At 36.5% G+C, this 14,377-nt stretch overlaps 1 protein-coding gene across 9 annotated transcripts in view; it reads left to right on the top strand.

Moving 5' to 3' along the window:
* The window catches only part of RYR2 (ryanodine receptor 2), a 757,942-nt gene that overhangs the window by 361,432 nt on the left and 382,133 nt on the right, over nucleotides 1-14,377 (top strand). For all 9 annotated transcript variants that reach the window (XM_023240368.2, XM_023240367.2, XM_023240360.2 and 6 more), the window contains 2 exons: nucleotides 8,850-9,014; nucleotides 12,652-12,773. In XM_023240368.2, coding sequence (XP_023096136.2) covers nucleotides 8,850-9,014; nucleotides 12,652-12,773 — 287 coding nt within the window. The remainder of the gene's footprint in view (nucleotides 1-8,849; nucleotides 9,015-12,651; nucleotides 12,774-14,377) is intronic.

The following is a 14,377-nucleotide window of genomic DNA, read 5'->3' as shown; positions in this document are numbered from 1 at the left end:
TGTTGTATGGGCCCCACAAAGGGCTCTGAAAACTGTGTCTTGGGGACCTCTGGTGGACAGTTGCTCCTTGTCTCCGTAGTTGGGAAGCACAGTTGATCTCATTGTGAATGAGCTTGGTGTTGAGGGGCTTCTTCCTCAAGCCTAACTCAGCAGAAGAGGGGAAGGGTGCTGGGTTATCCACTGATCACACCACAGTCAGAAAAAGACAAAAAATCAGCTCACTGAAGAGGGATCAGTTATCTGATGGTAGAAGCTCTTTTTAAGTAAAAAAAAAAAAAAAGACGGTACCTATTACAGTGACATACAGCTTTATTGTAGAAAATGAGAAAAACTAAAGGGAACACATGACATGCTAGCAAAATCCAATTTAGCAAAATAAAATCCCAGAGAAGTAGAAGAGCCTGAGCAGTCGTATCGCAGTGAAAGACACTGGAAAAGTTTTCCACACTGTAGCATTTGCAAAGCAAAAATCGAACAAAAATTAGAGGCAGAAGAGAAAAAGTGAAAAAGAGGCGTGCTGATTGCCTCCCATAACACATAAGGGCAAAGAATATTTTTTTTTTGATTGAAAAACCAGGTAATGGAAGTGTAAGATATTTAACAGGGAAAAGGCAAACACTAAAGTATAATGAAATTTACTAAAATAAGGTGGTGGAAAAGAGGGAATTTGGTGAAAAAAAAAAAAAAGAGGGAAATACTACCATTCTTATTGTGCACAGACCAGTCCAGTAGGAAGAGGACAAGGCAGGGGCGCTTGGATGGCTCAGTTGGTTAGGCATCCAGCTGCAGATCAAGTCATGATTTCACGGTTCATGAGTTGGAGCCCCACACAGGCTCTCTGCTGACAGCAGAGAGCCTGCTCTGGATCCTCTGTCTCCTTGTCTTTCTCTGCCTCTCCCCAGCATCGCACACACACACTCTCTCTCTCTCTGAAAAATGAATAGACATTTAAAAAAATTAAAAAAAGAAAGAGGACAAGGCAGAAAGAATAGGCTGTGCATAGCCACAGAAACCCACAGTCAACAAAGACCATAGGCCATGTAGCAAACAATTAGAAAACAAATAAATGTAAAAATAGAAAATCTAAAATGTTGACAGGTGGAGACTCAGTGTATTTGCCTTATTATTACATGAAAATGGGCTAAAATTACAATTTAAAACAATTTCATATTGGATCATGAAGTATAAATAATGCTGACATAATGAGACACTTCTAGAACAATCTTATCTGGAAAGTTTGTAAATTACAAGATGGTTAATTGAATACCAAGAAAATACAAACCAGAACAAAGCAGGATGTCTGATTTAATATCAGATGAGGAGAAATTCAGGCATTGAAAGCATTGAGTGAAAAAAAGAAGGATACTTCCTAGTATCAAAGAGCAGAATTCACTGAGGATGTAAACAGTTACCAAATCTTTATACCAAATAAAATGACATAGTATTAATATTCAGTAAGCAAAACCTATAGGAGATACAAGAAGAAATAAAGAGAAAAACCACTGGTAGGATACATGAAGTCTGTAATTTAATTGTTTTTAGTGGGGGGATTGTTTTACTGAAATAAAATAAAACCTGTGCAGGTAAGTTTCATCATTCTTTGTTATGGCAAAAGCTTGGAAAAGACTCAGATATTCAACAAATATAGTTGATAGGTAAGTGGTATTAGCTATTAGAATATACAGATCTGGAAAAATATCCATCATAATATTGTTGAGTTAAAATAAAAAGCAAATCATAATGTAACTTAAAAAAATTATTTATTTATTTTTTTCACTTAAAGAAATCCTTGGGGTGCCTGAGTGGCTCACTTGTTTAGGCATCTGACTTCGGCTCAGGTCATGATCTCACGGTTCATGAGTTCGAGCCCCGTGTTGGGCTCTGTGCTGACAGCTCAGAGCCTAGATTCTGCTTTGGATTCTGTGGGTATCTCTCTCCCTGCCCCTCCCCTGCTCACACTTTGTCTTCTCACTCCTTCAAAAATAAATAAACATTAAAAAAATGAAAAAGTAATTAAAATCTATGATGAAAATTGTTGTGCATTTACATGATAAAGAAGCATTGAATTTACAACCAACTAAAAGTCTTTAATTATAGATGAAATTATTTTTAAAATAAAGTATTTTTTATACTGTCAAGATTTTAGAGAAAATAGTGTAAATTGATTCTCTCATTCCTTTGTTCATTTCTACATTTGAACATGGCCCCTGGTCTTTGAAATAAAGACACTTAAAGGTGTATATATGATGGAATACTAACCTCAAATAAGGCTGCCATTGAGATTAATGATTATGGATCAAATGGCAGAAATAGAAAGAACAAAACATTTTCGGGATGTAGTTTTTATTATGTCATTTTTACTTGGAATTTTTTATTCTTAGTTCAAAAAATTTTTAAGATGTTTTAAAACATGCACACTTCTGCAATGAAAATAAGTATAATAGCTAATAACTTATTATATGCCAAGTAGTGTACTAAGCACCTTAAGTGAATTATCTTGTTTAATCCTAGATCAAGCCTATGAAGCTTAGATACTCTTTTCATTTTAATTTTTCATTTTAATGTTTAATTAATGTTGTATTTAGAGAGAGAGCAAGAGCAGGGGAGGGGGGTAGGGGGCGAGGGGCAGGGGGAAAGATAGAGAGCATCTCTCTTGGGGGAGTTGATCCCACGACCCTGAGATCACGACCTGAGCTGAAATCAAGAACCCGATGCTCAATCAACTGAGCCACCCAGGAACCCCATTATTTTTAATCTTCATTATGCAGATGGGAAACAGTGGCTTGGGTGAGTTGTGTGACAGCTCCAGATTTTGGATGCAAATACTAAAACTAAAACCCTCTTTAATAAGAAAATTAAAGATATAATAATAATAGTAATAATAATAATAATAATAATAATAATAATAATAATAATAATGGCAGGTAGAAAATATATGTTGCTCGCTTGGAATAGTCTGACTATTATGGTTGTTTAGGGATTGGTTAAATATCTAAAATATAAAAACAAAGTGGAGAATTTTTTTCTTATCAAAATAGTTATGCAAAGTTATGGAGATGGATTTTGTATCTAATCAGGATTAAATTCAAAATAAACTTTTTCAGTTACCTTTTTTCAACAATGTTTGATAGCATAATAGAAAATAATGCCAACTATAATTTTACAGAAAATAGAGAAATTCAGTAATAGTTTTTATGCTGATTCTTTCTAGTGGCAATCTGCACAAGAATGAGCTCACTGAAACCTTTTGTGGTTAAGATAAGGTGTAGCAGTCAAAGTTCAACCAGAGAAGCGGAGCCAGCGTGAGACATGTGTATATTAAGGGATTTTTATTATGTGGATTTGCTTTGTGAGATTGTGAGGGCTGGCCAAGTAAGCCTAGAGTCCGTAACGCAAGTGGCTGGAAAGAAAGATCATGATTGGGATGGAACGCCATGGGCCCTAGCTGCTTAGGGAAAGCCTAAGCCTTCTTTAAAGGGTTCACCTGATTAACTGCCACTCACCCATAGTATTTGTTCACAGTCGATTCAATACAGACTTTAATTACATCTGCAAGATCGTCTCACCTTTGCCATAGAACATAATCTGATCACAAGTGCTATCCCATCATACACACTGGCCCAGCCCACCCTCAAGGGGTGGGGTTTATCCAAGATATTAGAGGACTTCTAAGGCACTGTGACCTTGTTTGCCGCGAGGGAAACCCCTCAAAGATCCTTCCAGCACAAGAAATGTTTTAAGGCCTTTCTCTCTACAAACACACCCACCAGTGTATCTTCGTGAGATTTCTAAACAAACACCAGCGACAAAGAAAGCTATGTATTTTTTATACACCTGCCTTGGATGGACTGAGCTTGGCCTGGCATATCGGTTCCAGTAATTTCTCTGACCCTGTTACATTTTTAGATTCACATTTTTCAGTGACCAACCCTTTTACGTTTAAGTATGGCACCATATAAAAGCAAAAAACAAAAGCAAAAACGTTGAGCTTTTAGTTTTCCTAACTTTAACGATTATTTGTTTAACGGAGAACTGGCTGTTACAAAAACAAACACACCGTCCTCTAAGGATAAAGGCCTTTTTTTTTTCCTTCCTATCAGCCACTTGGTAGAATAATTTGGATGGATTTAAGGATGGTGTAATTGGAAGAATCTCACTGAACTACCTGGTTCATATAATGAGAACATCATCCTGCATGACTAGCTTAAATTTCTTAATGGGCCTCATTTGGTATATGTAATGCCTGTATATCACTTTGTATGGACAGTTGATCACAAGTAGTTTTGGCTTTACTAGTCAGTTTCATATGCCCAATGCCAAAATGTCACTTAATATTTTTCACGCTGATTTTTTTTACTTCTAAAACTCTTTTGGTATTCATTAGGAAATCATGTTTTCTAAGCATTCGTAAGTGGAATTATTTGAATGTTAGACTTGGGAATAGTTGCTGAAGGGGTATGCAATTTTTTTTCCCAAAAATTGATTTATTAATTTAGTAAATCTTTGTTGAGAATTTAGGATTTGCAGGGACTGTTCTGCTCCTGGGATATGGGCCACTGAGGTGAAGGAACCAGACATATGATTCATGCCCTTGAAAAACTAATTAATAGTCAATGGGAAAGAAGGCAGTTGAGAAGTAATTTCAGTGAAGTGCCAGTATCTCTGTCTGGTTAAAGTATTGTGAGTTATGGTTGTCCATGAATCACAAGAGAAAATGTCCAAAAGATAACCTAACAGTAAAAATAGAATCCTTTTCAATAACTCTAGACTGTGTCAAAAAAAAGTTGTTTTCTTTCTGAGCATTTTTTTATGATCCTCAGATCGCAAGATTATTCTTTATAGGATGGAAAATTAGACTATTTAAAAATGTATGGATGTTAATGAATGCTAAAATAATAGGATCTAAACACTTCCTCAATTAAATGCAGAAGGTATGGGAATTAAATCTTTATCTGGTCTTTTGAGGAAAGTTTTACCTAATGGCAAAGTACTTATTATGTCAGAATGCTTTTAAAAGCATTCTGATCTTGGGGTGCCTGGGTGGCTTAGTTGATTGAGCATCCACCATTGGCCTAGGTCATGATCTCATGGTTCATGAGTTTGAACCCCACATGAGGCTCACTGCAGTCAGCCTGTCAGTGTAGAGCCACAGAGTCTGCTTTGAATCCTCTGTCCCCCTCTCTCTCCCCTGTCCCTGCTTGTGTTCTCCCCAAAATAAATAAATATTTAAAACATAAATAAATAAATAAATAAATAAATAAATAAATAAATAAATAAATAAAAGCAGTCTGATCTTGAGATTGGAAAATTTCTACTGACCTGCTTTCAACTTCATTGTCTCCTTAGTAATTCCAATTTGATGTTAAGCTGATCCAATTAATTTTATATTTCAATTACTGTTTTCATTTTGCTATATTTCATTTTATGTAGTTTATATTTCTTCACCTGAGAGTCCCATCATTTTATTCATTATGCATATATTTTCCTTTTATGTCATTGAACATAGTTTATATTTACAATGGTCACTTTGAAGAGTTTGCCTGCTGGGTTGCCTGGGTGGGTGGCTCAGTAGGTTGAGCATCTGAGTCTTGATTTCGATTTAGGTCACGATCTCACGGTGGTGGGGTCGAGCCCTGCATTGGGCTCCCGCGCTGAGCGTGGAGCCTGCTTAAGATTCTCTCTCTCCCTCTGCCTCCTTCCCCCTAAAATAAATTAACAAAAAATAAAGTCCTTGTCTGCTAATTGTAAGGGCTATCTGTGCATCATTTCTATTCCCTATCGTTATTTTGTTTTCTTTGGTATGGGTCACAGTGGTTTTGTTTTCTTAATTTAGTATGATCACTTTTTCTTGTGTTTCACATATACTAATTTTTGACAGTATCTATTGGGTTTAGAAATGGTAGGTTATAGAGACTCTGAATTTTGTTAAGGTTTTTTCCCCCCCCTGAAGAGTGATTTTAGTTTCAGCAGGCGGTTAACCTTGTTGGACTGAAACTGCAGTTTTGTTCTCTGTTTTGCAGTGGGCAGTTGCTTGTATTTTTGCACAGTTACATCAGCTTTCATCTGCTTTCATTCGGTAGGGCATAGTTTAGTGGTCAGCAAGAATTTGGGTGAATTTTATAAGCAGACTTCGCAGATACCTTTTCACTACAGGATTTAGCTCATCTAATTTTCCAGCTGTTTGTGAGTTTTATGGTGTGTTCTCTGATATCTCAAGCTAGTAGGGCAGCAGATTCCTTCTGCATGAGCCGCAAGCAGATTGGGCAGAGTATGTCCCAAGGCAAAAGGCAGCCTTTAAAGTTTATTTATTTTTGAGAGAGAGAGAGAGAGAGAGAGAGAGAGAGAGAGAGAGAGAGAGAGAGAGAGAGAGAGAAAATCCTAAGAAGGCTCTATGCTCTCAGCATGGAGCCCTTTGCGGGACTGCCCTACACAGGGCTTGATCTCAATTGTGAGATCATGACCTGAGCCAAAATCAAGGGTCAGATGCTTAATCAGAGGAGCCACCCAGGCATCCCAAAAGGCAGCTTTAAAAAAATCACATGGGTACTACTTTTCTTTAGAGAGAAAAATATTCTCCGATTTCTCCCTGCTTTTGATCCCTCTTAAGGATTTTCAGATAGATTCTGGAAAGTATGTCTTCTAAACTTTACAATTGTTCTCTCAGGGAGGATTTGTCCAGCTCCACTACTCTAGCATTTCCCAAAGCCAGAATAATTTAAAAAAAATAACATGTGTTGAGTGAATGCAGAGTATTAGTAAAATTATTACTTGTCTAGTCGGGATACCTTATTTCTAGTAGAACAGGCTAGTTTTATGTTAGGTGCTTTTAGTAGCTGTCATATTCTTGACTCATGTTTTGCCTCTGCTTATAGTTGTTCAAAGCATCTGGATTATTTTTACCTGAATTTCTCCTTCCCCCTAAGTCTGAGTTACAGAAAATGACAGGAAATAAAAGAAAGAAGGAGCATGAATGGCCTTTATTCTTTCATACAGCAAATAATCACGTTACTTTTTTCTAATGTTATTTTAGCCATTCTTGCCTGACCTGAGGCTCAGAGATAGTCACTAAGACACTCTACATGACGTACCATGGTTAAAACTAATTCAGAGAGAGATGTGAACTATTTAATAAAAAGCAAACAAAGCATAACTTTACAATTAGTAATTGTGACTTCTCAAAACACAATCCACAGTCTGTAAAAGTAGGCTACCAACTAACTCCCTTGGATAAAAAACAAAAAAACAAAACAACAACAAAAAACAAGAAAGTTAGAATGTTAGAGGCTCATTGTTTTATTTTGAGGAGATAATTACATTGTTATATTTTCCCCTAGAATTTAATTTTCCCATTGATAGGGTTGGAGCAAGTAGATTAGTAGTTTATCTTGTTTGATAGAATGAAATTGGAATAGCTTAATTATCTGTTTTATTGCAGATTCTTGGAATAGTGTTTCAAGTTATTTGCATAATGGTTAAATCAACTTAACATATAATTGTATTCATTTTCTTACATGACCTTGACCTTTTGTATTACGAATTTCAATTCATTTTAATTTCCAATTGTTGGAGTGTTCATAATCATCTTAGAGTTATTAGTATTAGTACAATGTGCAGATCACATGAAAAAATCTTATTAGAACTTTGTTTTGAATTATTTTTATTTGAAGTATTCCTTTCTGTATAACAGCCATAAAGATTACTCCAACCTAATGTTCAAAAACGTTTGTGTAACTATTAGTAATTTTCAACTAATTGTGTAACTATTACCTCAAACTAGTCTCCAAAAACATTTGTGTAACTATTTTGAAAGTTGAATAAGGAAAGGCATAGATGAAAGTTAAATTTATCAACAAAAGTTAGACCAAAGAGAAGAATAAGGAACGACAAAAGGAGATCCAGCAACCAAAAGAGGATTAGATTATTTTGCTGTTATTTTAAGGACTATACAGAACTTCAAGACCTCACATGTGCCTGAAGACCAGAATTAAGCATGGGAGGGAAGACTGAAAGTGCATGGTGAAGAAGGAAGCATTAAAAGAAATAGGGACTTACATATTTAGTTGGTGTCAGAGGATCGGCTGTTCCTTCATGGCACAGGGCGCTTACCCTCGTAGCCCTAGAGGAGTGAATACTTCCATGGTCCACGTTGGAAGTGGCCCTTGTGGAAACTGAATTATAGCTTTGATCAGTTCAAAAGAAGCCATCACTAGTATTAACATCCTCAGCAATATCCGTGTCAGCATTATCAATACCATTTTCATGGTCAGAATCATTAAATTTTAGGTAAGTATTTTATCCCAGGAACTGGGCTGAAAAGTTTACATGCATTAGCTCATGCTGTCTGATACTGTGGTGCAGGGGAGATACTTTTGTTGTCTTTCTTTACAGATGAGAAACCCAAGGCTTATAATGTTTAATTAAGTTATCCTAAGGTCACAGAGGTAGTAAGTAGCAGAGATTGAACTCAAAACAGGATTTTCTGTTCTTAATATTTGCTGTTAACCATCAACGATGAAAAAATAGTCTGGAAAGAACATGAAGCCTAAGCTACTAATTTTAAGATCTCTGGTTTGGAGTTTGCCATTAAGCAATATAAAATGTTATAGCCAAAATAATGTTCTATTATTATGAATAATTCAGGGTATGTTTATCTTTATAACTTCCTACTTCAATTTTCAGTACAGCTTGAACTGCTGGAATGGAATATTTGACCATTAGTATTTTAAAGGATGTCAGAGGGCTGAATATTTCAAGGGACATATTTACAGTAAGGCAAAGTTCTTTCAATATAAACTAGTATTTTTATAACATTTGCTTATCTTTTTTTTTTTTTCTCTCTCTCTCCTTAGGAAAAATTGGATGTAGGGGTGAGAAAAGAAGTCGATGGCATGGGAACATCAGAAATAAAATATGGAGACTCAGTATGCTATATTCAACATATAAATACAGGCCTGTGGCTTACTTACCAGTCTGTGGATGTGAAATCAGTGAGAATGGGATCCATACAACGTAAGGTAAGATTACATAAAAACGCGATTTATAGCCATCGTTTTTTGTGACGATAAAACACCAACAGAAGGTAAGAGGTAGCTAATACTGTGGGCCGCCTGCAAAACACTATTTACATGCAAAAGGTCAAATCCCACCGTAATAATCTCTTTGGTTTTTGTGGGGTGAACAATGCCAGATGTTACATAACGACTTTAAACATCAAGTGAAGAAATACACTCTTTTCTGGATTCTAGCATAGTCTACCTACTTCACTTTGTTCTCCCTGTTTCTGCCTGAGTTGTATTTCTAGAAAGCAGGAGAGCTCATACACTGTTACGGTTTAGTCCTCTGCTGACAGTCTGTTTCTCATAAGACAAGTACTATGCTTCTTGGTAGTGATATGATACCCTTCCTGACCTGCCTCTTATCTCATCCGTGCCCCATTCACCTATTCATTGTCCAATCTCTGGGCATCGTCTTTGGTTTTCTCAGCCCACCAGTTGTACCACATTCCTTGTTTCTCAAAAAATCATGGCTTTGAAAAAAAAAATGTCAATTCAGATCCTCTACCTATTTTTTGAATCAGATTATATTTTTGTTGTTGTTGCTATTGCTTTGTATGAGCTCTTTATGTATACAGGATATTAATCCCTTGTCAGTTATATGATTTGCGAATACCTTCTTCCATCCAGAAGGTTGACTTTCATTTTGTACACATGAAATTGATATGCTATGGTTGTCAACTTTACTTCAATAAAAAGCCAACAAACACACACAATGTGGGTTATACACAACTGTGCTTTTGCAAACACAGTTGACCCTTGAGCAACATGGGACTAGGGGCACCAACCCACAGTCAAAGTCTGTGTTTAACTTTTGACTCCCCCTAAAACTTTACTAGTAGCCTACTGTTGATGGGAAGGTTCACCAATAACATAAATAATTAACACATTTTGTGTGTTATATGTATTATATACTGTATTCTTACAATAAAATAAGCTAGAGAAAAGAAAATATTAAGAAAATCCTAAGAGACAATATATTTACAGTACTGTACTGTATTTATTGAAAAAAAGCCATGTGTAAGCGGACCTGCGTAGCTCAAACCTATGTTGTTCAAGCGTCAACTACGGTTGGAATGCCCTTTAAAACTTTTTTTTCTCCACCCAATTTCTATCTGTCCTGCAGGGGTTAAGTTTAAAGATTTTAAAAGTTCTTCTTGAAAGTCTCAGTTTATCTCCTGTGCCTTCCTTTATGTTTTCATAGTATTTATGTATAACTTAGTAAATTTTATATGTAGTCCTGTGCTATTTCATTTACTAGGGTACCTCTCCCTTCCCCTCCTCTCCCTTCCTCTATCCACCCTTCCCCTCTCCTCTCTCCTCCTCTCCCCTCCCCTATCCTCTTCTCTCTCTGTCTTTCTCTCTGTCCTTCCTCTCACCCTCCAGCTCTCCATCCCACACTATTTGTGAGCTCCTTTAGTACTATAGTACTAAATTGTTCATATGTCATAATTTTACACAGAACCAAATAACACCACAAATATTATTTCTACCGATGTGAGATGTTGGAAAGAGTGTAGTGGGGCAGAAATCTTTATTTCCAATAGACTTACTAATCATAACATATCTACATTCCAGAATGGATTTTTTTAGGGTTATTGTGATCTCTTTGGAGTGACCAGTGAGGTTGGAGGCTGATTCTGCTTTGATTGAGTTGGGCTTAAGTCATCTCTCTCCTAACTTAGAGCTTTGGATGGAAAGCCAGGGACAACTCTCTTGTAGACCCATATGATCTTTGTGATGAGATCATCTCTTGTCTTTGAGGTCTTTGAGCGAGGCTCATAAATTTAAATGCATTTATTCATATGCATATGTGTATATATACATATAGACACACACAAACACACACACACACATACACAGACACGTCAGTAATACCATTCTTGTACCTAATAAATAATGAGAATTCCATTATATCATCTAATATCCTGTTTGTATTCATATTTCTTCTCTTGTCCCAGAATGTCTTTTATATCTCATTTCATATCAGGATCCAATCAATGTTCATGCATTTTTTTTGTCCTTCCTCTCTTGTTTTTATCATTGACTAAGAACCTAGGCCAGTTGTAGATTGTCCCGTGTCCTAAATGTCTCTGAATTATTTTTTCCCATTGCCCTTGTCCCTTGTAATTGCCATAAATTTGAAATACGGTCTGGGGCTATGCTGTCCAAGTCAGCAGTTCTTAGCCACATGTGGCTATTTGGTACTTGAATGTGGCTAGAGCTACAGGAACTGAATTTTTCGTTTTGATTTTAATTAATTTAAATTTAAAAGCTTATGCTTAATTACGTTATTAGAGAATTTTTGTGCATGTTTGGAACAGCTTAGGTATGTGAATGTGCTCTTCCAACTGTAAATGTCATCAATTCTAAAACAAATCAAGTATTTTCACTAACAGTTTGGTATCTAAATCAGGATACTCTAAGTATCCTGGATTTTGAAGGCAAAGAAGAATGTTAAATACTTTGTGAACAGGTTTGTTCTGTCTATTACATATTGACATAATATTTTGGATACATTGGGGTAAATCAACTATATAATTAAAATTTTACTTTAAAAAAAACTCTTTTAATGTGGGTTCTTGAAAACTCAGAGTTACAGATTTTAGGAACACTTTCTGCCACCCCTCCCCCCCCACCCCATGCTTCCTTCTAATTACTACTACTCTTAAGGATAAATACTACACTGCTTGTGATACTGGAGATGAGTTTTATGCAGGGCTTTTTATTTTAATTTATAATAGTGATTTTACCAGATTTGCTACACTGCATCCTGTATTATTTATACCACAACATTCACCAGAAAGGTTAAAGTTCAAAATACGATTGCACAAATCATCAGGAACAGAGTGAATGAAGCAAAATTCTTAACTCAGATACTACTTTCTAAGAGTTCTAGTCTAGTATCAGATTTTCCTTGTATCTTTTCTTAACAGTTGGATATGATATATGGTTATGGGAAAGATATGGGTACAAATGATAACATGTAGACACATTTTTGTAAAGATAGAAATAAGTTCCCATCAGGAAATCAGTAGAAACTTCAGGTATTATTTTGCCATTCTAAATACTTAAGTGGTAAATGCAAAAAAAAAGTGTTTATATATATAAGTATATGTATAAGTATGTATATAAGTATATATATATATATAATATTAAAAAAGTATATACCACTTGAATGAGTTATTATAAATCATGCAACTCAAGGGGCACCTGGGTGGCCCAGTCAGGTAAGCATCCACCTCTTGATTTTGGCTCAGGTCACGATGTGACAGTTTGTGAGTTCAAGTCCCGCCTCTGACTCTGTGCTGATAACACGGAGCCTGCTTGGGACTCTGTCTCCCTCTCTCTCTGTCTGCCCCTCCCCCACTTGCTCTGTCTCTCAAAATAAATAAAAATAAACTTAAAAAAAAAACCACACCTCACAGCATAGTTTTCATTATAAATCTGAATAGTTGCACATAAAACCATGTCTGGCTCACTGTAAGTATGAACCGTTATTGTTACGGCTCGCCTTTGAAGTGTGCGTCTTCTTAGATGGAGATGTTTAGAACGGAGATGGTGGGAGTAATGGCAGGGTTCTTTTGCATTTGTACAGGCTATTATGCATCATGAAGGTCACATGGATGACGGCTTAAATCTCTCTAGATCTCAGCATGAAGAATCACGGACCGCACGAGTCATCCGGAGCACTGTCTTCCTTTTCAATAGATTTATAAGGTACGATTCCTTTTGTTGTGGTGGTTTGATGTTTTATCTCGACTTCTTTATTGGCTTTACAAATATACAAGTCTAAAATACACTACGGTGGTAAACCTACAATTTGGTGGGTTGGCAATACGGGAGCTAGGTGGTTTTATGTCTTTATGTTAAATACACTTTTAAAAAGGGAATGTAATTTTATTTTTTTTTTTAATTTGAGAGACGGCATACGAGCAAGTGGGGGAGGGGAGGGGCAGAGAGAGAGAGAGAGAGAGAGAGAGAGAGGGAGAGAGAGAGAGAGAATCCCAGGCAGGTCCTGTACTGTCAATGGCAGAGCCCAACACGGAGCTCGATCCCACAAACCATGAGATCATGACCTGAGCCAAAATCAAGAGTCAGTGCTCAACCGACTGAGCCACCCAGGCGCCCGTGCAATGTGATTTTAGAAATTGTGTGTGTAACTTGTATTTGATAGCTATAGGTTAGGATTTGATAGCTACAGGTTAGGATTATTCTATAACATACCCTTGTTCTGGACCTGTTTATATTCCTTTCACACTGAGGGTGATGAAGCCTACATACTTTGTGAGTTTTGAACGGTATTAAAAAAATAAAATGATTCTTACAGTAACTAAGTTACTTAAAAAAATAAAATGATTCTTACAGTAACTAAGTTTCATACCTTCTAATGGAAACAGTTATATATCTTCAAACTAAATCAAGCTTTTGCTCAGAGTGTTTTCTGTAACATTATACCAATATACAGTCTGGCTTGTGATGGGTATCATACATCTCTTTAAACTTGCCAATTTGAGGGGCATCTGGGTTGCTCAGCTGGTTAAGTGTCTGACTTTTGGTTTCGACTCAGGTCATGATCTCATGGTTTGTGGGTTCGAGCCCTACATCGGGCTCTACACTATGCCTGGGATTCTCTCTCTCCCTCTGCCCTTTCCCTGCTTGCTTGCTTGCTTGTGCTCTCTCTCAAAATAAACAAACATTTAAAAAAAGAAAATAGAGGCACCTGAGTGGCTCAGGCAGTTAAGCGTCCAACTTTGGCTCAGGTCATGATCTCATTGTTCATGAGTTTGATCCCTGCGTCAGGCTCTGTGCTGACAGCTCAGAGCCTGGAGCCCGCTTTGGATTCTGTGTCTCCCTCTCCTCTGCCCCTCCCCTGCTCGTGCTCTGCCTCTCTCTCTCTCTCTCTCTCTCTCTCTCTCTCTCTCTCAAAAATGAAAAACATTAAAAAAATTTTTTAAAAAGAAAATAATTTTTAAAAAATAAGTAAACTTGCCAATTTGATGGAAAAGTTTATGTATGTATATACACATGTGTATGTATATACATATATATGTATGTATTTACAATAATTTTTAAGTTGAATTTATTCAAGAATTGTGAAAATAGGTATATTTCATGTTTATTGACCATGTATTTTTTTTAAAGGTTCAGGCCTCTTTTTTCTTAATTTTTTAAAAATGTTTAGTTTTGAGAGAGAGAGAGAGCATGAGCAGGGGAGGGTCAGAGAGAGAGGGAGACACAGATTCCGAAGCAGGCTCCAGGCTCTGAGCTGTCAGCACAAAGCCTGACATGGGGCTTGAATGCATGAACTGAGAGATCATGAT

The sequence above is a fragment of the Felis catus genome, chromosome D2 (genome assembly GCF_018350175.1).
Source record: "Felis catus isolate Fca126 chromosome D2, F.catus_Fca126_mat1.0, whole genome shotgun sequence".
Classification (NCBI taxonomy): domain Eukaryota; kingdom Metazoa; phylum Chordata; class Mammalia; order Carnivora; family Felidae; genus Felis; species Felis catus.
Note: the sequence above shows the minus strand (reverse complement) of the source record. Positions and strands in the feature narration are given on the sequence as shown.